This window comes from Polypterus senegalus, chromosome 15 (assembly GCF_016835505.1).
Source record: "Polypterus senegalus isolate Bchr_013 chromosome 15, ASM1683550v1, whole genome shotgun sequence".
NCBI lineage: Eukaryota > Metazoa > Chordata > Cladistia > Polypteriformes > Polypteridae > Polypterus > Polypterus senegalus.
Window position 1 is genome coordinate 72,343,817 of NC_053168.1, and position 25,222 is coordinate 72,369,038.

At 38.4% G+C, this 25,222-nt stretch overlaps 1 protein-coding gene across 4 annotated transcripts in view; it reads left to right on the plus strand.

Annotated features, from left to right (window-relative positions):
* The window catches only part of cdk14 (cyclin-dependent kinase 14), an 891,964-nt gene that overhangs the window by 597,670 nt on the left and 269,072 nt on the right, over nt 1-25,222 (plus strand). For all 4 annotated transcript variants that reach the window (XM_039736967.1, XM_039736966.1, XM_039736968.1 and 1 more), the window contains one exon: nt 22,737-22,785. In XM_039736967.1, the coding sequence (XP_039592901.1) occupies nt 22,737-22,785 (49 nt within the window). The remainder of the gene's footprint in view (nt 1-22,736; nt 22,786-25,222) is intronic.

Here is a 25,222-nt window from a genome sequence, read left to right on the forward strand (position 1 = left end):
GGGGTTTTGCCTTTTTATATTATATCTATATAGATTCAGGTTATGTCCAATGCCGCAATTATAAAAGAACTCATTCTCATGGAGCTAACGCCCCCTACTGGATACAATAGCCATTCTAGTAAGTATGTTCAACAGGAAGAGTGCTCATTCTATCATAAATGGAATTTTGATTTAGCTTAGTTTGTGTGCCTCGTTTTGAATATACTAGGAATATTCAGAATATAATAGAATCCACATACATACAGTAATTTTACTTGACTTTATTTTCTTATTTTTCATGAGAAAAGTGCTGAATTGGAAACATTAATAGATTCAGAAAATTCTGCATTTTCTCATCCGTTTCTTTTTAATTATGATTTTAGAGTTTGTAAAGCTGCCAAATAATAAATTATAATAAGGACCTGTTTTTTGTAACAAGGCGTGCTGTAAACATTTTTACCCCCTCAGTTCACTTATTCACATTATCTGTGGTTCTTATTTAAAAGCATCAGTGTTACCATCTTCTTATACACCATTCATTGGCTTTTTATATAACACACCATATATCGAAAACATTTTTTTGTTCATTCTGACAGGTAAAAATCTGACATCATTCATTGTGTTAGTAAAATATTTTGGAATACTTTTGACTCATCATGAAGAATGGATTGATATTTTATTCATTTTATTAATTAATGTCAGTGCTGAAGGTGTAGTTTAAAATGCACCACCATTGTGAAAGTCAACATAATCCCCTTTGCTACTGCTTTTCTTTTTTATGTCACATCTACTCTTCAATAACTGTATGTTCTCCCGGAAAGATATCTGAAAAAAATAATTATTGGGTTCGCCAAATCCTGGATTTTTACTTTGTGGTTTCCTTAGTGTGAAATTCAAGTATATGGTTATACAGCTTTTGGACCTAAGGCATAATAAAAAAAAATAATTCTAAAAAGAAATAGGTTAACATGGTCAAAATAATTAGAAAGCAACAAAAGCCTTAAGTCTCTGGGTCCATGCAGTGGATGGTCCACTTGCCCTGTTATATCTCCTGCTACTTCAGGTTATCCATTGCTGCTCACCCAAAAAACATGACCAGAAGGAGCTTTTCAGCTTCCTTCTAGGATGTGTTACAGTTTAAACCTTTGAACCACTTCTTTAGTCAGGAAAATTCTCCTAGCCCCATGGTAGCCTTAAGATACTCTATCAGTCCCAAACCCCATTCTATCATAGAAGCTCCAGGTTTTAACTCTGATTAAGAAGCAGAAACACCACATTTAACACTACATGTGTCCCTGCTACCATTTTCCAATCTGGGAGACTATTAAACTATCATCTAATACCCTCTATTCTCTTTCCATTAATATACAATTACTGGAACATTTATTCTGGGATCTTTCCATTATTTACAGTATGAATTTGGCATATCTGCCAGGATGTCTTATGATTATTGGTCAGCACATAACAGATTGCAATTCACAATCTTAACGGTAACAATTTTATAGGTTGTTTACTTTATTATCTAATACTTGAATTTTTAATTATGATTGTTACATAGCAAGGTGTTTTGAAATTAAATGGCTGTGTGGAAAAAACAGGTCCTGAGGATAGTTATATTGACAAATGAATGTGAAATGCACTCAAACTCCCAAGATCATCTTTTAAAAATGATAAGCATTTACAGTATATGTAAAAATGCATGCATTCATCCAACCTTGCTGCTGAAAATTCAACATTTCTTTGTTTCATTGTTATTAATTGCAATAATCATGCAGTGAAGAATTTGTTGCCTTTTTATTTATTACAATATTTAATTCAAGTCTTTCAAGCACACTTTAAAATGTTTTAACTTAGTTAGAGTTTAAAGAAAACCAGCTCCTAGTCTATTTTCTTTTTCTGCTAACTTCAAATGATTTACAAACTACAATTTCCTGAAAGAGATCATTTAAAAAAGTTTAAATAGTGTCTAATATTTGCTAACTTTTATGTATTGTTTGGAAAACTTCCTATTAAGAACCTAAACTGTCTAAACAATATAGCCAAAATGAGTAATAAAAGTATTGGTTTGCTGCAGTCCTTTTTCAATGGGTTTATCACACCTAGGTAAGAAATAGGGCCAGCTTGATTCTGTCAGATATTAGCTGTTGTCTGGCTCATAATTTGTTGCAGTCATGCTATGGATTTGGGTCTGACTAAGGTCAGTAGTTAAAGATTGCAGCCCCATGACCTTGCAGCCCTAGAATTTTGTAAGGGCATTCCACTCCTTGGCATCACCTGGGTTGGCACTACAGTTAGGCAGTGTGCAGAAGCAAAGATCTGAATGATCAATAAAACTACAGATAAACATATTTATTTGAAAGAGAGACAAACCAGTGAGTGACAGTGTTTTAACAGAGGTAAATAAGGTGGACAAGTGAATGAGTCATCTCACTAGTCGGAAATGCTCTACCTGCATTTAGATAGGCCTGGCTGGGCTGTAACAATAGTTTTTATTTCATTTGCTACGCTATGTTTAATGACTTTAATTATACATACAGTACTGAGCACAGAGTTTTATAATTTGTTTTATGGTTGGAGGTGCAGAGAAGTGCCTCATATAACAATGGTGTACATGATCACATGATTTAATATCTTAAAACTTAAATCACAAATAGAGAGGATATCAGTAAATTGTCACACTACTATATTAATTATGAGGCTGTGTTGCCTTATATTATTTGGCTTGTATTGATTACAATTGATTTTATCTATAAAACAGATAATAAGAAGAGTCCTAGTAATTACAAAATAACATAATAATAATACGTTACATTTATTGAGTGCCTTTCACAAACCCAAGGTCACTTTACATACAGAGGGAAAAAAAAATTACACAGATGACAAAAGTTCGTAGAAGAGGAAAGTATAGAGTTGAGATTTAAAAGTGCAGAAAGATGAGTAATATCAGAGAGACTGAGGAAGAGGGTTCCAGAGTTGAGGGGCTATAACATTGAAGGACCTGCCTCCCAGTGTAGAGAGGCTGGTGTGTGGGACAGTAAGGAGATTACTGTGCAAGGACCTGAGAGAGCAACAAGGAGTGTAAGGAGCTAGTGACTCAGTGAGGTAGAGGGGGGCAAGGTTATGTAGGAGCTTGAAGGTGAGAAGCAGAATCTTGAATTTAATCCTTGATGGAACCAGTAACCAGTGAAGCTGGGAGAGAAGAGGGAGATGTGAGCAGAACGCTTTGTGTGGGTGAGGACTCTAGCTGCAGAGTTCTGAATGTACTGTAGCTTCTGTATAGATTTTGCAGGGAGGCCGATGAAGAGGGAATTATAGTAATCAATACGAGACATTATGAAACAATGAACCAGAGTTTGAGCATCATTAAAGGACAGAAATGGATGGAAGCGGGCAGTGTTACAGAGATGACAGAATGAAATTTTGGAAAGAGACCTAATGTGTAGCTCAATATTAAGTGATGAATCAAACAAAACACCAAGATTTCTGACAACAGAAGCAGGTTTGACAAGTGTACCATCAACAGAAACAGAGAAACTGGATGCCTTAGAAAGTTGGGATTTTGGACCTACCAGTAACACTTCAGTTTTATTGGCATTAAGTTTGAGAAAGTTATTTTCCATCCATAGCTTAAGAGCAGTCAGAGATGCAGTCAGTGAGTGTGCTGGGAGGTGAATCTGTAGGGGAGTGTGTACTAAGATATAACTGTATATCGTCTGCATAACAGTGGAAGTTAAGGCCATGTATGCGAATAATCTAAACCAAAGGAAGGATATAAAGTAGAAAAAGTAATGGCCCAAGGACTGAACCCTGAGGGACACCACACGACACGGGTGAGGTGGAGGATTTATATCGGCCGAGTGTGACAAACTGTTGTCTATTAAAAAGATATGATGTGAGCCATTGAAGGATTAAGCCAGAGATGCCTACAGCAGAGAGACATGACAGGAGGATTTCACCAAATATGACCACAACCTTACAGAAAGCTACATATAAGACAGAAGTGCTGGGAAACGTCGAGAAAAGAGCAACTGGGCTACAGGAGACGGGTTATGAGGAAAGACTGAAACAGATTAAAAGGTGATATAATTGAAGTGTTCAATATTATGGACAGAATTAGTACAGTGGATCAAGACTGTTGAGTTTATCAGGAACACATGGACACATTTGGAAACTTGTTAAGGGTAAATTTCACACAAACATTAGGAAGTTTTTCTTCACATAGAGAATCATAGACACATGAAATAAGCTGCCAAGTAGTGCAGTAGACAACAGAACTTTAGAGACCTTCAGAACTAGACTTAGAATCAAGTAGATATTACTGGCGAGCTTCGTTGGGCTGAATGGCCTGTTCTTGTCTAAAACTTTCTAAAGTTCTAAAGGTAGACCCACAGTTCATGAACAGTATATGTTGAAAATAAGAGTAGCGATAAGGTCTTAAAACACTAAATATGTGAACAATTTTACTGCATTAGTCTGTGGTCAGTGATACAATCAATCAGACAAAGTAGCTTTGATTTTAGTTAGCCTGTTAAATAGTTTTTAGATAAATTAGCTTTGGTCTGGTTTTAGTTAACCAGTTTAAACATAACCAAATGTTTAATTATTTTACAATATGTTTTTGTATAAGATGACTATTGGTAATGAAATAGAACCTTGCTCACTAGATGTAGCTGATTTATTAAAAAAACGAAAGCACTAGTAAAAGTATTAAAAAACATCTGCTGTTATAAGACATTTCTGCACATTTTCTATGTAACTTTATTTTGGCATAGGATTGTGTAGTGGCAGCAGGATATTTGGCAAGAAACAGCCCTAAGCAGAGTTATATTCCACTGCCAAAGCGGATCCTGGCAGCAAGGTACTCTGCATGAGACACCAATCCATCCCACAGCACTCTGGTAGAGTATATATAAAATACACACACACACATATTATATATATGTATTGAGATAAGAGGTGGGCTTCATGGGGGACCTCCGCTCCAAGAATGGCTGATAGGAGGCCAAAATAAAAAGGTGCCGTTATTACATGAAATAAGCACATGGAGGCACACACAAAAGGGAGAACTCAGAGAATAAAATGATTAAAACAAAAAGCCTGCTTTCCATCTGTTACAGAGTAAATGGACTATGAATCTCTTTCAGCCCAGTGAGATGTCCACTTGTTCACCAAAGTTCTACTCTAACACACACTTCTCACCTCACTCTTCTCTTTCAGGGGTGCACACTGCCCCAGTAGCCCCCTGTGGTTTTATGATGACAATTGCAGGACCTGTCCCACTGCCAGTGTGGCTCTCTTTCTTGCCTGGAGCCTGTCTATGGGATTTTTCCGGTGCTGGATTCTTTTCTCTAGGATCCTCTTGCCATTTGGGCGTTCCCTCACATTCTCCTAACTATGCAGCATTGCCTCTCAACTCTGCTACTAATAAATATACACTGAATCTGCTACTACTTTCTGTTGGATTATACTGCATGCATAAGAAGCATATGTTAGTTTAACACAAAAGAGTTATTTGCAGTACAAATTATGTCCATGTTTCTTATTGGTCAGTTTAATTACTCTTTCATTTGGCTTATTTTTACCCTAATCAAAGTAGTTTATTACTAACCCTAACCCTAACTTAAAAGACTAAAAATGATAAATACCACATTGATCCATTATTTAGTCATCTTGATATATCCACTGTTAAAAAAATGCATTTATTTCTTAAAAATTGTAATAATTATTGATATATATTGCATACTTAAAATAACAAATGTCATGAAAGACAAACCTCAGTTCTATTAAAAATCAGAAACACTCTTGAAGTTATTAGTTTAAAGTTCTTAGTAACTGATGTTCTGACATTTGCAGCAGTTAGTAAAGATTAACAGAGACACTCAATTTCACTAAGCCCATTCTTCATTTTTAACTTCAGAGGTATAAAAAACAATCTAACCAGAATCAACATCTTAAAGGTACAAAAAAAAAAACGAAATTCTCAAAGTTACAATATAAATTATAGTGTACGGTGGTTAATGTTGGCAGCCCAACAGGCACTGTGTGTAACTCTGAGTCCAGGCACAACCTATGTAGAGTTTGCCTATTCAAACTATGTCTGTGTGCGTTTTTCTTTTTTGTCTTTCTGGTTTTCATCACACATTCCAAAGACCTGCCTGCTAAGTTAACTGATGACTTTGAACTGACATGATGTGAGCTACTGTAGCTGTGTGCATGGATGCCCAGCGATGGAATTTTCATCCCTTCCAGGGTTGCTTTCCTCTCCGCTGCTGTAAAAGGCCATGGCTTCCCTCAGCCCTGACTTTCACTAAATGGATATTAAAAATAGAGCTTGGATGGGAGATAAAACTTCAATTGAAATGCCTGCTCTTTTGTGGCTTTCATTAAAAATTGGTAGACTGATGTTAAAGATATTCTCAATTCATTTTAAACCTATGCCCAATTAAATCTCAGTTTTCTAGAGAAAGGGCTATTCACAAAATATTATTTGACTAAATGACCTGTCATCGCACTTTTACATTTTCTGAAAGCCCCAATTTATAGAGTGAAGAATATCCACTCTTTAGTATAATTTATAGAGTCACTGAGCTGTTTCTAATCATGTGTGAAACAGCCTCAAGGCAAATCTAAATTAAGCTAATATAATAGAATAAATGAAACATTTTGCCAATGTAATCCATTTTCTTTCCAAAACTCTTTGTAAGTAAATTGAATTGCATTGGAATTGTTTCCCATGAAAAACACTATAGCTAGACTTTTATTATCCCAGAAGTAAATGTGTTTGCAGCAGGAAAATACAAAACATAGGAAATAGTTACAGAGGTTGGGTCATGTTGGAGAGTATGCACTGGTACAGTGTGTTGCTGCACCCACCACACAACGAAACGACTCAGGATCCTGGTTGGCAACACCCCCCCAGGGAAGACATGCAGTCCAGTCCTCAGGGAAATTACATATATCTGCCACAGCCAGCTGTTAGGTGGCTGTTCCCTTGCCCTGGTCCAGCTGCTCGGGTCCTCAGCAATGAGATCCTGTCAGCTGGATCACCCTCGGGAAATGGCTGTAGTCCTGTAACTGACACTCCCTCATAATGCAGGTAATGTGCCTTATTCAGGACTCCGTGAGCAAATGATCACTCAACACAAAGTCAAACCAGCGGGACCCAAGAATTCTCCAAGGAGACACAGTACAGAAAGAGTCCAGTACTTGTCTCAGGTCACTGGATAGCGTCCATGTCTCTCAACCATATAGCAAATCAGGGAGCACCAGGACTTTAAAGACTTGGACCTTCATCATTTTGCAAAGATATCAGGAGTGCCACATAACCCTTTTCCTTGTGACCCCCCCATGCTCTCACAATCTGTCTATGGAATTCACAGGAAGAGTCACCAGAGATATGAAAGGCGCTGCTGAGGTAAGTAAACCTTTCAACGAGGTTGACATTCTCTCTGCAAACAGACACACTGCCAATGGCTATGCCCAAGAGGTCATTAAAGGCTTCGCTCAGTCTCTCGAGAGTCCCAATCAGAGCCTCCATTGACTCCGTGAAGATCACAACATCATCAGCAAAGTCAACATCAGTGAATCTTTCTTCATCAACAGATCCCCCACAGCTGCTGGACCCCACAACTCCACCCAGTCCATACAAGTATTGAACAGAGTAGGAGTAAGAACACACCCATGACAAGCAGAATCAAATGGGAAAAATGCAGAGACTCTGCCTCCATTTTGCACTGCACTCACAGTACCAATGCACAGGCTGGTCATTATATCCAGCAACTTCAGGAGGATCCCACAAAGTCTCAGGATATCCCACAGGACAGCTCGATCAACTGAGTCAAACGCTTTCCATAAATCGACAAAGGCTGAAAGAAACTGCAGATATTCACATTTGCGCTTCATGACAACCCTCCGTGCCGGGATGCAGTCGATCGTAGACTTCTTAGGCATAAAACCAAACTGCTCCAGTCACTGAAAAGTGAGTGAGTGATCAAGTTACAAAGATCAAAGAAAATAAACCAAGAGACAACTTGTGACAACCACTGCTAAAATGTGTAAACACATCCATAAGATTTCTACAAATACAGTGGGATGCAAAAGTTTGGGCATAATAGTCATTATTTTCCTGTATAAATCATTGGTTGTTACGATAAAAAATGTCAGTTAAATATATCATATAGGAGACACACACAGTGATATTTGAGAAGTGAAATGAAGTTTATTGCATTTACAGAAAGTGTGCAATAATTGTTCAAACAAAATCAGGCAGGCGTATAAATTTGGGCACCACAAAAAAGAAATGAAATCAATATTTAGTAGATCCGCCTTTTGCAGAAATTACAGCCTCTAAACGCTTCCTGTAGGTTCCAATGAGAGTCTGGATTGTGGTTGAAGGTATTTTGGACCATTCCTCTTTACAAAACATCTCTAGTTCATTCAGGTTTGATGGCTTCCGAGCATGGACAGCTCTCTTTAACTCACACCACAGATTTTCAATTATATTCAGGTCTGGGGACTGAGATGGCCATTCCAGAACGTTGTACTTGTTCCTCTGCATGAATGCCTTAGTGGATTTTGAGCAGTGTTTCGGGTCATTGTCTTGTTGAAAGATCCAGCCCCAGCGCAGCTTCAGCTTTGTCACTGATTCCTGGACATTGGTCTCCAGAATCTGCTGATACTGAGTGGAATCCATGCGTCCCTCAACTTTGACAAGATTCCCAGTCCCTGCACTGGCCACACAGCCTCACAGCATGATGGAACCACCACCATATTTTACTGTAGGTAGCAGGTGTTTTTCTTGGAATGCTGTGTTCTTTTTCCTCCATGCATAACGCCCCTTGTTATGCCCAAATAACTCAATTTTAGTTTCATCAGTCCACAGCACCTTATTCCAAAATGAAGCTGGCTTGTCCAAATGTGCTTGAGCATACCTCAAGCGGCTCTGTTTGTGCTGTGGGCGGAGAAAAGGCTTCCTCTGCATCACTCTGCATACAGCATCTCCTTGTGTAAAGTGCGAATGGTTGAACGATGCACAGTGACTCCATCTGCTGCAAGATGATGTTGTAGGTCTTTGGTGCTGGTCTGTGGGTTGACTCTGACTGTTCTCACCATTTGTCGCTTCTGTCTATCCGAAATCTTTCTTGGTCTGCCACTTCGAGCCTTAACTTGAACTGAGCCTGTGGTCTTCCATTTCCTCAATATGTTCCTAACTGTGGAAACAGACAGCTTAAATCTCTGGGACAGCTTTCTGTATCCTTCCCTAAACCACGATGGTGAACAATCTTTGTCTTCAGGTCATTTGAGAGTTGTTTTGTGACCCCCATGTTGCTACTCTTCAGAGAAAATTAAAGGAGGAGAGAAACTTACAATTGACCCCCTTAAATACTCTTTCTCATTATAGGATTCACCTGTGTATGTAGGTCAGGGGTCACTGAGCTTACCAAGCCAATTTGAGTTCCAATAATTAGTTCTAAAAGTTTTGGAATCAATAAAATGACAACGGTGCCCAAATTTATGCACCTGCCTGATTTTGTTTGAACAATTATTGCACACTTTCTGTAAATCCAATAAACTTCATTTCACTTCTCAAATATCACTGTGTGTGTCTCCTATATGATATATTTAACTGACATTTTTTATCGTAACAACCAACGATTTATACAGGAAAATAATGACTATTAACAAGGTTGCCCAAACTTTTGCATCCCACTGTAAATCACAATACAAACAATAAATCAGAATTCAGTAGGATCCATGCAAATACTTGAATTCAAAATACCAATAGCTCTGGAGATGAATTAGCCTACTTATTGTTTTGAAATGGAAAGTCCCTGTGATAGTTTCTAAGCTGCCTGTTCTCTTAACACACAGGAGGAAAAAGGGAGGCTTCCTTCCAGTCTACTGCAAGTTTTAGAAAAGGCCTTCCCGTTTACTTATACAGTGTCATCTGCCCTCTAGTGGCTCACATGTACTAACACAGGTCTTAAAGATGCTCTCCATTCACCTCAGTTCTTGAATGCCCACTGTTTTATCTTTCCTTATGCTGTGCTTGTTCTTCACCCTTTCAGCTTGGCAATCACTTATAGTTGGTTTTAAAGAAAAAATAACATAATGACAATTACATGAAAGTACTCTTATGGGTACTCATAGTGTTAAGATATTTTTCCCTGAATTATTTAGAATAAATAAGATGGCTTATAAATTAAATATAAATTAAAATACATTTACTTACAGTATGTGTCACATATACATCAAAGCCTGTGTAAAACAGTAGGGAGCCGTATAGCAATATCTGAGAGTGGTGAAAAAACATCCACTGAAGAAAAAGAGTCAAAAAGCAGAAGTTTTCTATTAGTTTTGTGACACTCGCAAAAATAAGAAAGGTGATACATAAGATAAACGTACGGGGAAAATAAATATACAAAATTAAAAAAGCAAAATAAAGTTTGTTTTCTAGATTAGTTTAACTCTATAAGATTTACTCATCTTAAGTCAGGTTTCTTAAAGTTGCGTGTAATGGAAACAGGTTTTTATTCCATCCACTTTGTTAAGTAGTAACCAGTTACTGCTGCTAGTGGAACACACCTCTTCTGCTTTAACTTTAATTAACTTGCTCTGTAAGAATTAAAAACAGTAACTGAGATAAGCTAATAGGTGACGAGCTAACTGTTTTCTTTTTTAATTAGAAGCTATATCTTACATTTAATGTAACCCATTATGGGGCTGGGTGATATACTGTAACATATATTGAGGCTATATTTATAAATTTTTACATTCTCAGTTTTTGGAGGATGTATATCGAATTTTTTTGTTTTTTTGAGCTCACAGTGTTCATGCGACAGTGCTGTGTAGTACGCAAAACTTAACACTGTTGTTTGTGTATTTGCACTTGATCACCATGACACTGTTGCTAATGTATGATTGACCTTGCTATTAAAATCACCTATCTGACATGTGTATACAATCTCGTCTGAATCACTGAAGATCAAGTCATCTTCTTTTAACTTGTGTTGGGTTTGTTTCCCATGTAGGTTTCATGATTTGCGCCTCACACATCTGAGCTCATTCTGCCAAAATGGAGCATAGTGAGCTAGACCACAAAGCTATCAAGTTAGTCTAGAGGAGGACAGTACAAGTGATGATGTTATCTGTAAATAGCACACGTATGGATCTGTTGTATGGAGGTGGTTCAGTTTCAAAATCATGTAAACTATGCCTACAAAATCACTATGAAAGCTAGCAGCATTACAAATCTCATCTATCATCTTAAAATACAGCATGCAATTCAGGATGAAGAGTGCATAAAATTCTGCTGCACAGTCTTTCTCCAGCATTGCCAAACACCAGCCTGCTGTCTTAAAACAAACTACATTAGAAGCTCCATTTCCCCATTGTGTGCCTTACAAAACAGATCATGTAAAATGGAGAGGTATTACTACCACTGGAGCATATTACATAGTGATGGACATGGTCCCCGTCTGTGTAGTCAATGAAACAGCTGCTTAAAAAGACGTATCCTAAATATGAGTTACCCAGCCATACATTTTTTTTTCTGCTAAAGGATTACCAAAGGTATATGCCGAGGTCCAAGAGAAAATTACTGAAGAACTTCCCAATGTTGCATACTTTGCGAATACGACAAATTTGTGGTCTAGCAGAACATGTGAGCCCTACCTGAGCCTCACTGCACGCATTTTTATTGAAAACTGGGTTTTTAAAAAAGTGCGGATCTACAAACAAGCCACAAGCTGGTCACTCATTTTAGTTAACCAGTTAAAGTGAAATCATTCAATAGGGAAACAAAGCACTCAAAATGTCTTATTTTGAATATTGGCATTAACCAATGGGCTTATTCTACAAATAAGCTATTGAATTTTTGAAATATTCTTTTTCATTTTTAGGCAGTTACATATTTTTGTCTGCATTCTTTAGAAAGGACTAAAGTATGTGTTTTTTATGTTTATATCTGTTGTCATTTTATGTTAAGTTCAACAGATGTTTCTCATTTGAAAAACACATTTTGATGTGACAGATGTTCATTCTGACATGAGACGATAAATGAAACTTCCATCCATCCAGTATCCAACCTGCTACAGTATATCCTAACTACAAGGTCACGGGGGTCTGATGGAGCCAGTCCCAGCCAACACAGGGCACAAGGCAGGAAACAAACCCGCAATTTAGATTCGCCAATGTACCTAACCTTCACGTCTTTGGACTGTGGGAGGAAACCGAAGTACCGAGAGGAAACCCACGCAGACACAGGGAGAACCATGCCACCTAAATGAAACTTATACCATAGCATTTTAGAAAAAATAAAATATTGATACTTATTGAATACACACATGACCTAAGAATACCGAGATACAGTTTTTTTAGCCATGTCACCCAACTGTAACCAGTTATTTAATTCTATGTCTATTGTAGTTAGTGCTTTCATTCTGTCATAACAGATTCTTCTAAAACTGTTGAGCTTCATTTTTCTGAGAGCACCATTAAAGGTTTTGAGAACAAGAGCAGATTGATATTTCTCAAATGTTCACTTCTTTTCTTTCCAAAAGTTTAATTGAAAAATATATTGTATGATATACACATAGGTACAAATTGGATCAAGTTTTCTGTTCATTTAGTGGCTGGCTTTGCATCTCATTTTTCACTTGCTTCTGGTTAAGAAAAAAAAAACTGTTAATAGTTCTGAACCTTATTAAGCAAATTATTTATAATAGAGGCAAAAGAAGTGAAGTGTAATCCATGAATAGCAGTAATTGGTGGCTGGAATAAAAACCTGCAGCCACTGTGGCCCTCCAGGATCTGCGTTTGACGCCCCATTTGGTGGGCAAGTAACTGGTGGAGAGGTGCTGTACTTGACCACCAAAACCTGACAAATCCAACAACTTCCATTTCTAAATAAGGTTTGTACCAAGTTACCTTACTAGTACTGAGCCAGCAGTGTCATTCATCTGCTCCATTTAACTTATTCACGTGTTCCGTATATTGCCTTTAATTCTAAATATATAGATTGAAATGAAAGGGGTCACACTATTTTTCTTCCTTACACATTTGAAATATTTATTTTGTTACAAGATAACTAATGAATGTCTTTGTTTGATACATCCATCCAGTATTCAACCCGCTATATCCTAACTACAGGGTCACGGGGGTCTCATGGATCCAATCCTAGCCAACACAAGGCGCAAGGCAGGAAACAAATCCCGGGCAGGGTGCCAGCACACACACACACACATCAAGCGACACAATTTGGAATTGCCAGTGCACCTAACCTGCATGTCTTTGGACTGTGGGAGGAAACCAGAGCACCCAGAGGGTGCCCACACAGACACAGGGAGAACATGCAAACTCCATGCAGGAGGACCCAGGAAGCGAACCCGGGTCTCCTAACTGCGGTACCCACTGCGCCACCATGCTTCCTGTTTGATACATTACATGATAAAATACTTTTAATAGTAATACTTTACATTTATATAGCACTTTTCTCAATACTTAAAGCACTGTCCACACAAAGAGGACCCAGGAAGCGAACCCACAATCGCCTTACTGCAAAGCAGCATGCACTAACACTGCGCCACCTGCGTGGTTCACCTAGACAGAAATCCATTATGAAATGATCCCCTGAACCTTTAATTCAATTTTGTATGTTTATCTTTTGTACCCACAATCCCCATGTATAATCCCTTACCTGTAGTTTCAGTCTTTTTAAGACTGAAAGAGTGAGAACTTAAGGACCCTGAACCTACAGTACTACTTGTCAACCTCCTATTGCCAGCTTTCAAGCAAGAAGTTATCACAGGAATGGACAACTAATGTCTTTTGACTTTTTTCCTGGAGCTTCCATGGGGTTCTGTAGTGTCTGAGATATATTATGATTATTTCACAGCCAGAGATGCCTAGTTTTCAAATGCCTTATACTGGTAGTAAAGGTTTTGAGTTACTGGACAATTTGTATTTTCAAATAAGTAAAGGAACAGAAAAGCAGCAAATGACGCATGCACACAGTAGACCAATGTGACGACAGATCTGCTACGCCTGGTCCATTGGTTGGTGGGCAGTATGATGCTATGAAAAGGCTCAGGTCACCGTGGCCTGTGAAAGAGTTTCCCCCATGTGGTATAGCAGGTCCGCGGCTGAAAAAGTGGACGTTTTAATTAATAAATAAATAATGAATGCACTCACGCTGGGGAGGGGGGAGCAGGTGCAAGCGATCTGCTGGGAAGACGCCCCATCTCCGGGCTGGTGCGAGGCAGTCAGCTGTCAATGCGTTGTCTTACCGGCACATGTGAGCAGTCTGATTGCCTTGTTATCAGCCTGGTTGTTGCAATCAGGCGATCGCACCTGCAAAAGCTCTCCAGCCTCTAAAAAGGATTGCAGGAAATAGAAACAGAACAAAGGAAGGAAGATCAAAGGTTTTAGAATGGAGAGAAAAGCAGGAACAATAGTGAGCCAGAGCTTAGGAGAGAAGCAGGTGGACAGGAATGGTGCCCCAGGAGGTAGCGCGTGGCCAGCACACAGGAATGGTGCCCCAGGAGGTAGCGCGTGGCCAGCATTCAGGAGGGGGCGTGAGTATCACTCCTTCTGAGCAGCCGGGAGCAGGAGTGATTGTTATGCTCAGGAGGATCCTCTCACCGGGTGAAGCTTATGACCGGCAACAGTGGCAGGACGAAGCACTTTCGCTGGGTGAAGCCTGGATTGGATGCGAGAGCAGGGTCTGGTGGCTCCCTGTGGAATGCCATGGATTAGTCGGTGTGGAGACAGGCCAGTTTTGAAGGATGTCTGCGACTGTTGGCGGACATCTCTCCATACTTCAAAGTCCGAGTAGGGTAAGCTGGAGAGGGATCAGTTTTCAAAGGGAAGCACCGGGGATAAGAATTTTTTTTATTTATTCAGATTTTAACCTCCACCAGCACTTTGATGATGGATTATTTATTGAACTATTTTCTGAGCACTGCACTTCTGGAACACTTGTTTTTTTGTTTCCTATAATAAAATCACTTGCACTGTTCACCATCCCCTTGCTTGGTGTGTTTTGTCCTCATCAGCTCAGCTCATCCGGTTACGTTATCAAATGTGTCGGGTTCAAGAGGCTTCCATTATGGTAGAGGGAGCAAGGAGGTAACCTGCACCATCACACTCCAAGAGTAAAACTGCTGTGACAACAAATTAAGAGAAGAATTTCTAAACTGTTGCATTATGTTAGTTTAATTGTAGTTCAATTGTTAGAACAAACATTTTACTGAGTTTGTACCTCCATCCCTGTCGCTGTGCGCGTGGAGTTTTCATGTACTCCCTGTCTGTGTGTGTGTGTGGGTTTAGTTCATTGCGCTTTAAGTTGAGTGGATGTGCTTTACAGGACTGGTTCACTGCCTTGCACCCAATGTTTGGTGGGTAAATAGCTTAAGATAGTGAATGTTTAGATTTCAATAATACACTTTTGGCTATGCTATTCTTAATTTTTTAAAAATACAGAATTCAAACCTCTCACAGAAGCCAGTACTTGAAACGTGTTGTGGGTGAAATAGAATGTTTAAACTCTTCACATTTTACCAAGATGGGTTTCAAGATTGTAGTGAATTTGTGTTAAATATCTACGCAGATGGAGTTGATTAAATTGTAAAACATATGTTAGGAAATCTTTTATAAGCTAATTATATGATGGGGTGGGAGTGTTTATTTTCTTTAAAGCTTAATGCACATGTTTAGTGTGTGTGTTACCTCCCTGATTTGTAACACGAGCCTCGCCATCACACAATCGTGATTTAACAGTCGTGGAGTACTTAGCACTGCCAACTCACGGAGTCATCCAATACTTGAATTACACGCCTGGCTGCTGTCTGTGTGGAATTTGTATGTTATCCTCCATCGTCCTCAAAGACATTCCAAAGTGATCCCTGTGTGACTATCTGTGTGAGTGGATATTCTTCTTTGTACCCAGTACTGTAAGGCTGTCCTCTGGACCCTCACGACTGTGAATGGGATTACACAATGTGATAGACAGCTGGCAGCTCAACCCGGCCGGGACACCCTGAGGATGGACGGGTGGGGAAAGGCAGCGGCTTTTGGGCTTTTGCCTCCTCCAAAACGCTAGATGGCAGCTCCCTGGAATGTAACAGTGCTTCAGATTCCTGCTGGGAATCCTTGGGATTATTGGAGTACACTTTCTCAGCCCTGTTGGGTACCGTGGGTGCTGCCAGGAGAAGCTGTAACAGGACCAAAGGAGCCATGCCTCATTCGTAGCCCTCCATCTGACCCGGAAGTGCTAGCAAGTCACGTGGATGGATCGGCAAAAGCACTTACGGGTCAAGGACTATATAAAGGACTGTTGGAGACCCTGCAAGCGAGCGGGAGTCGGGAGGAGTATGACAGAACTTGCTGGGAGGTGTGGAGGAGCGAATTATTATTATTATTGTTATTATTGAGAGTTGTATTTATTTACTTGCCTGTTTACTGTGGCTTTGGTGCTAGGGGAACACTATTGCAGTAGAGAAGAATTAAAAATACTTCTTTGTGCTTTTAACCTGTGTCTGCGTATTGGGTTTAACTGGGCAACAGTGACCCCTAGTGTTTCACAATGGCTTTGAAGAGGATATGTGTAATATTAATACAAACAAAGCAAACATTAGTGTCTCGGTTTGATTCACAATGTTGTCCACTGCTGATGTTGATCTTGAAAGTTGTAGTTTCCAGCCCAACAAATCATTGAGGAAGTCACACTGCCAGCTAACAAATGCAGAGATGAAATCTCTTCTCAAATATAAAAATGAGTTTTCTTAAAAACTGAATGGCAGATTATTTTAATTCAAAGCATAGTCAATAGATGATATTCTTTTCTTCAATTTCTAAAAATCATGATTTTTATACTACTATGGTGTTGTTAGCTATTATAGATGTAGTGACTAACTAGAAGAGAAGTTAAGCAAAATGACACCTTTTATTGGCTAACTAGAAGGATAAAGACTAAATTGTAATCTTTCTAGTTAGCCAATAAAAGGTGTCATTTTATTTAACTTCTCACTACATCCATAATAGCTAACAAGACTCCCTAGTACTATAAAAATAATTTTAAACAGTTCCTGTGCTTAAGTTAGAATCAGTTTAATGTTCCATTCTCATAGCTTGTCTGTTTCCTACTACCTTATGCTCCTATGTGTAATTATTGTTTGGTATGGAATCCTTCATACTTTCCAGTCTCACTTTTTGAGGAGCATACTAAACTAATGTGGCCCTGCAGCTCTGTGACCTAAGTGGGAGTCCTACTGCATTGTTTACTGACAACAAGACTGAATATGCAGCAAGACAAGTTTTCTCAATTGTCACAGATAAACCTTGCCCCAGGAAACCATCTCTGTTTCTCACGGCCACCCAGCATAATTTAGGTATATCATGTTCTTTTATCAGCTGCAAGAGCTGCAGAGCAAGTTATCACTGATCAAATCAGGTTTGTTAAATGCAACCCTGCAAACTTACTGTATGCACTACTTTAAAATCTCAATGTGATATTACTGTTTTACCAAGTCATCTCATGGTTAATATTTTGTAGAGTTTCTATTTTATTGTAGGAGGAAATTTGGGATTTTAAAAAAAGAAAAGAGAAAAAACTAAAAGAATGAAATTCACTTTTGTGACAGAAGGGGGCAGTAAAGCCCAAACATTCAACTTTTTTACTTTCACTTTAATACTCATTACTGCTTCTTTTTCACATTGCAATGTGTGAATTTTTATACCTACATGTATGTATGTATACATCACACGTAGACTTATGCAGTATATTACACTCATAGTCATTTATATAACACACACACACACATATGTATATATAATCAATAACACATCTATATGAGTGAATATATAAAATAACACTCTCAATTTGGAATATGTCTATTTTGGGATGGAAAAAAATTATCTCTCTCTCTCCCTCTCACTATATATATATATATATATATATATATATATATATATATATATATATATAAGAGAGAAGAAAGAGAAGAAAGAGAGGGAAAGGGAGATTGAAAGGGGAGTAGGGCGTGGTGGTTCATTTCATAATCTTCATAATCTTCCATTCATGTTTGCACAGTTGTGTATGAGCTGATGAGATGCTTATACAGCTGACAGATGGCTGCCAAACACTCAGAGTCCAGGAAAAGTCGTAAGAAATCCTAATCATCATCACCACCAGGAGATTGCCATTTTTATATAATTGAACAGAAGTAAATCAAATTCCTAGGTTGCATTTTTGTAAGAAATTCATCTATACATTTTTATTCCTCCCTCCCATCTCCTACTCACCTAAATTAAAACTCTTCGAACAGAAGATGTAACAATACGAATAGCACAGTAGGGGGGAGCAAACAAAATTGTCAGGAAATCAATTCTACAAATTCCCATTACAGAAAGGGGATCTCTCTTGTGACTGCAGAGTCTTTTGCCTTGACGTCCGTTGGAATAAGAAATAAATGGCAAAGGAGTTGCAGCGCATGTGATTACAGATGATGAAAAGAAGAAAGTCAGTCTATTGTGCATTACTTAAAAGTCCAAGTTCTGCTTTTTTAATTCTCATTGAGGGCTGCTGGTTCTTCAGCGGTCTTCTAATAAGCTCACCAGTGGCTTTGACTGTAGGTCTCTGCAGTTTTGCGGCTGTCCTTGATGTGCAGGGGGTTGGGGGGTGGCAGGGCAAATGGATTGCACAACTGATTATTTGCTTCTAGATAATGAAATCCATGAGTGAAAACATTTAGGTGCAGGCAGCCGTGGTATCCTAATGATGTTTAGCTCCCTACCTAATCAAATTGGAGATTTTCATTTGCTTTCAGGTATGAGTAACTAACAAGCAGCAGAGGCTGATGGCTGTTCCGAGGCCTGTGGGATAGCACAGCTGCATGAATCTCAGTGCTTTTTAAAAGCCATTGCAGCTTTAAGTCCAGACCCACTGCTGTACTTCAGGAACTGGTGGATTCTCATGAAAACACTTTTACTGACTGTTGAGAATGTAAAAAGAAGAAAGGGCTTTGAAACAGTTCCTCAACTCATTAGCTTCTGACTATGAAATAAATAGACTAGTTTAGCCCATGTATTGACATGTGGAATTGCAATCGGCATTCATACGACAAATGTTTATGTACATGACCCTTGGCGGCGGTGCAGGCTGCAGTGGACGTGCTCTGTTTCACAAGAAATCAGGGGTCTAATTTGCAGTCGTCTTTCCTTTTTCTGCAATGACCAATGAGGCAGCTGGTATTCTCTTGCTTGTCATAGTTGATCAATAAGCAGATTTAAATAACTGTTTGATATAGAGTATATTTTAATGGAATTTTTTGGTTATATTTTAAATTTACGATTATTTTTAATTAATGTGCATCACGTAGTCCCCAAACGATTCTAATTAAAAAAACAGATTTGGAAAACAGATGGATGAATTTTTTTTCCTGTTTTTTTTCTTTTTCTTTATTACTTTGTTCTGTATTTATTCAGTGTTTTCATTTATATATAAATTAACTGGGTATAAACATAATAAATATTTTACTGAGGTGATAATGCAAAAAGAAAGCTTACCTTTTAAATATGTTAACATAGTGGAAGTGCATTGTATTGAAAGTCTGGTTTGGATGGTCTTACAAGTAGCATACAAGGTGTGGCAGAAAAGTAATAAGACTGGCAACACTGCAAGCGATCTGGCAACGCTGCGCTGTTGTCCTTGATAGAGCACGTGTATCAGTACCCTCCCATAGCTCAGTGCGAGTTTCAACTCCTTCCGTTAACTACGTGATTTTTGTGACTGCTATTAGCGAAGTTGTGTTTTTGGTTGTGCGTCACGCAAAATGGAACAGCAGAATTTGGAGCAACGTTGTGCCATTAAACGGCAAGTGTGACGTTTGAAAAGTTAAAACAGGCCTATGGGGAAAAATTTTTATCCCAAGCTCAAGTTTTTCAGGGAGGCCTTCAACTTTGAAAACCAATGAAAACATCGAATGTGTGAACACTCTTGTGAGATCAGACCGTCGTTTAACATTAAGAATGTTGAGTGAACAATTAAATTTGAACAGATTTACCGTTCATCAAATTTTGACTGAACATTTGCACATGCGAAAAGTCTGTGCAAAAATGGTGCCGAAAAACCTCAAAATTGAGCAGAAGGACAATCGAAAAAACGCATTCCTGTGCCCCCTTATTCACCTGACCTCAGTCCGTGTGACTTTTTCCTTTTTACTAAACTGAAAAATGTCTTCAAACGACGTCATTTCGGGACTTTAGAAAACATCCAAAAGAGTGTAACGGACATGCTGAAGACCATACCGGATGAAGACTTCCAGCGCTGCTACCAACAGTGGGAACAACGTCTCCATCAGTGTGTAGCTGCCCAAGGGAAATACTTTGAAGGGGATAACATTGATGTTTGAAAAAAATAAAAACTTTGGTAAATAAAAAATCAGTCTCATTACTTTTCTGCCACACCTCGTAAACTCAGATTTTATTACTTTTCCACCTCGTAACTGCAGTCGATTTTACACGATTCTCAGCACTCTCACTCTGGTTTTATGGAAGATGCATGTCTCCATTGGGGCTTTCTCCACGTTTCCCCCTTTTCCCTACTCCATTCCAATGTCCTGCTACTTAGAGATACTCCATAAAATAACATTATCAAGTTAGATTATTCCAGTTCAAGGTATCATGAAAGAATTGGCCTCAGAGCTGGAAACAGCCATGGACACGGGCGCTGGTCCATCTCATGGTCCACTCACGCACGTCCATGGTCACACTCACACAAGACCAATTTGGAATCTCTAGTTAACCTAACACGCAGCTCTTTAGAGATGTAGTTGGAGTCCTAGAGTAACATGAAGATAACCCAGACAGCCACAGATAGATTGAGCAGATTCCACACGGACAGTGAATGTGTGTAGGGTTCAAACTCCGGATGCTAGATACTTGAGCCAGCAGCACTAATCAATGAGCTACCTTGCCCCCCACCCAAAATAAGCAGGGCACATTCACAGTAGGGTTCCACTCACTCAGTCTATTCAGATTTAGAGTCCCTCAACAACTTAACCTGTGCGCCTTTGAGAAAATAAATGTAGAGACAAGGAGAACATGCAAACCATGCACCATGACTGGCCATAATTAAGTGTTTTTTTTTTCTTTTTCTTGACTTATATCAGTGTAAATATTTGCAGAGCATATGAAATACACACTCTTGCCTTGATCCTTCTGTAAGTGAAGTGGGCCTGCCACAAGAAAACCCTGTCACTTGAGTGTAAGATATTCTCCTTTGGCTCAGTTGGCTGACATTTGTTTTGCTCTTTAAGCCCAGGGCAGGACTATAGGTCAGATCCTGGAGGAAAGTTCCTTATGTGAAGTCACTGGCTGTACTAAGAGGTCATAGTGTAGTATAGTATTAATCAGGACATTGCTCCTGATAATATGGCAGACAAAGAGAGCATATGCATAGACACAAGCCACAGCAAGCAATGGAGAATTTTATTTAGCTGCACTGGCATTGCATATTGAACTGTTTGAATGTGTCCTACAGCTGCTAGAAACATGCATGCTGTACACAGTGTCTCTCTCATCTCGGTGCTTGTTACAGTGTTTTTTGGTCAAGTACGTGTAGCCATCAACCATGCGTTCATTCCACTTCTTATTAGTGTGTATTCCACTGCTTGCCCCTAATTCCATTCCTAACCAACATTTTCAACATTGTGTCAAGTGGCTTCCATAGCAATCAGTGTGGCATTTTCAAGACAGCACACAAACTATAAGTCCTTTCTTTATGAAATAGGACTAAGTTGTGTAATTGAAAAATAAAGTAAAAAAGAAATGATATTCAAAATAATAATGAGTAACATTACAAAGACATCAGCGGAAAAGCATTTAATAGGCTGCCTGACTAGACTTTCTAGCCTTGGAAAGTCTAAATATATCTACAAATCAGGATTGTCTTCTCAGTTGTTTTATTCACTTCATTAATTAATGGCTAAATCTGTGCAGTATCTCATCTGCTCAGTTTTGAAATGACAGCAGGGTGTCTTCATCAGCGACATGACTAGGCAGTTTGTTTCAGACTCTCATTACCTCTCAGTAAAGAAGTGCTTGTCTGCACTTGGCCCACTTGCCTGACTCCAGAACAGAGATGTCCCTGTGCTAGATAGACAGACTTTCTTTGCTCTCATCTGTCAGTGCCAGCTTTAAAATTATTTGGTATGGGCCTTATAATTAAATATACAAACTGCAAGAAAGTAAATCATCCACAAGACACAATCAGATGATGAAAATCAGTCTCCTGTGTTTCTTCTCAATTCTGGAAGGGGCCAGCAGCTTGGTCGGTGTCAGAGGGGCTCATAACATCAAGCTGAAACAACATGTAATGTACAATTTCGTTTAATGCCAAGTACATCCACTGCTAACGGCCTTTGAAGGTGCGTTAGTGGAGCTGGGGCTACTGCATACCCTTAATGGCAGAAGCCATGGAATGCTGCCTTGAAAGTACACTCTCCTTAAAGCTATTACTCATCAGTCAATAAAAACAGAAAAATCTTGTTGGTTTGAGAAATCTGTTTATAAGTAGCAAACAAGTAGCAAATACCATATTAAATCATAATAGACATGCATCTCCTGTGCTAAAAGAATTGTACATTTTGCATAACATGCAAACATCTGGACATGCTAAAGGCATAGAACTGTATTTTATGCAAAAAAGTGCACGCTGTAGGTCCATGTTTTAAACTTTTTCTCTACTTTTCCTTTTGCAGATCGGTTTACCCAATACAGTTCCAAGAAACTTAGACAAGCATGGAATAAGTAAGTATCTCACATGTGTGGTATTGTGCAATATATTTTAATTTAAATCTTCTTTTATTCATTTTAGTATGCTTTACACCTTAATCTCTCAACTTATGATAAAAGCTCAATTGATAACACAGGCCCATGTATTTCTAGGATACCATTTTTCATTTTGGGTGAAGGTTAAATCCTTCTTTTCTGTGAACTTAGGATCATTCAAAGATACAGTTTAAATAAACTAGATTTCTAGTAAAATGCAAGAAAATATTTTTTTTTAATCAATAAGACTGATACTACTGATTAGATCTGAAACACTGAATGTGAAAGCTATACCATACCATCTTCTAAGCCCGCTGGAACCTATTCCAGCAAGCACAGGGCACAAGGTGAGAGCAATCTCCAGGACAGGGTAACAGTCCATTACTGGTTGAGCACACACACTCACATGCACACACCACACTAGGGCTAATCTAGCGTGCCAGTCCACCTAACTTGCATGTCTTTGGACTGTGGGAGGAATGTGGAGCCCTTGGAGAAAACCCACACAGATATGGCACTGGAAGAACATGCAAACTCCACACAGGGAGGAAGCGGAATGAGAACCACAATGCAGCCATATTGGTGATGATTTGATGTGCAGCATGAGATTCACAGTGCTTTTAGAATTTCAAAGAACACATTGCCACATGTTTTATCTCTTTGTCTGTGTTTACTTTATATTTTTTTGCCCATTGTGTTAGTTTTTTGGCATGTTTGAAAAGAATATTCATTTAAATCCTTAGTAGCTCGTGCTGCTAACGGCTGTCCTAATGTGTTTAAAAATCTAAAGCCAACAGGCGGAAACTTTGTTTCAGAACAACTTTCAAGCATCAGCATTCTCATTTGTAAATTTGAAACTCGACATGGACTAATCATACGATGTGAATGTGAAGAAAGCTGAGGAATGTTTAAAAACTACTTTACCATTGCTTTAATCATCGATAATGATTTGCGAAAACTTCATAATAAGGCCCAGTATTTTTATATACAGTATGCTTAGAAATGTGAAATATTCAGCAATCAACATTTCTATTCTTTATTTTTTCATTCAAAATCAACTATCTACGTCAAACAATGAGCTAACAACCCTCAAGCCATTTGCACAAAATAAACGTTGGGAAAAACAAACCAATTACTCTGTTGCTGCATGGGGTAGAAATAGGAAACAAACAATTTTTGTTCTTCACTTCAGTTGCCTTTGCAGTCTGGTTCTGTGGTTTTTAGTCAATTGATCTTTATTTTATATAAAGCCTGTCCACAGTTTGCATTGTCGCAGTGTGCCTTTAATCAGGGGGTTTTCTGGACAGTTATGTTATTAAGTCTTAATTTCCATCACAAGCTCTACTAGGGTGGCCGTCTTTGAAAAAGGAGTCTGGGATTTGTTCATCAAGTAGTATTGTCTGAGGATCTAAAAACCACTGTAAAGTGTGTATTTCAAAACCATAAATAGTACGATCAGCTCTTTACCACAACTGTGATGAATGTTTTTTTGCAGAATCTCCACAGTTTGTGGCATTTTCTGGTATAAATCATTTTACTATGTGAAACTGAACTCAGGCATGTTTTATTACAAAGTCATTATTGATAATGGCACATTTTATCAAATTGTAACAGCGCTCCTCAGAATTTAACGTTATACCTTAATTGGTCACAATATAACCATTTTTTTTCAGCTCTTCAATTGGTCACTTTGTTAGATCAGCATATCAAGGTGGGTTGTTTATGTGTGCTGTGGCTCCTCGTAGGTCAAGTTAGATATTATTGTATAATGTTGAGTGCAAATGATATAAAGCCATACCATGCAGAGAATGATCTCAAACTTAAGCTCATTTTCCATACAAAAGTTTCAGGACAATAGAATGCCTACTTTCCTTCCTGGGAGCTATGACATCAGTACAGTGTACAGTGTGATGTAGCTTATTTAAAAATTCTAGAAAACTATGTCTTGAGTATTACGCTTCTTTACAGAATGGCATTTAATGTTCCATTTTTTGTTTTGTTTCAATATGTAAAACAATAAATACGTTTTTTTCCATGTTGTTTCCTGAAATTCCAACCATAATTTTCAATATTCTTGTTTTTCTCTGTTGCATTGGGAGACTGATGTAGTATCTGTGGAAAAATGAAAAAATAAATACATATCTGTTACCATTTAACACGGCTGCACCATCCAATATGGAGATTTTGATATGAGCGTTTCTAGAATACAATATTACTGAAGGTAATTTTCTTTATCAATATGTTTCCAAAAGAAACATTTAATTTGTTGGATATATCAGCATTGTAAAAATGCTGAAGACAGAGAAACAATCACATTTCTGCAATGTGAATATTACACATCTAAGTAAAGTTTAAAGACCAACAATAGCCCAGAAACAATTTAATGCTTTTATTATAGGCACAATTTACAGATACA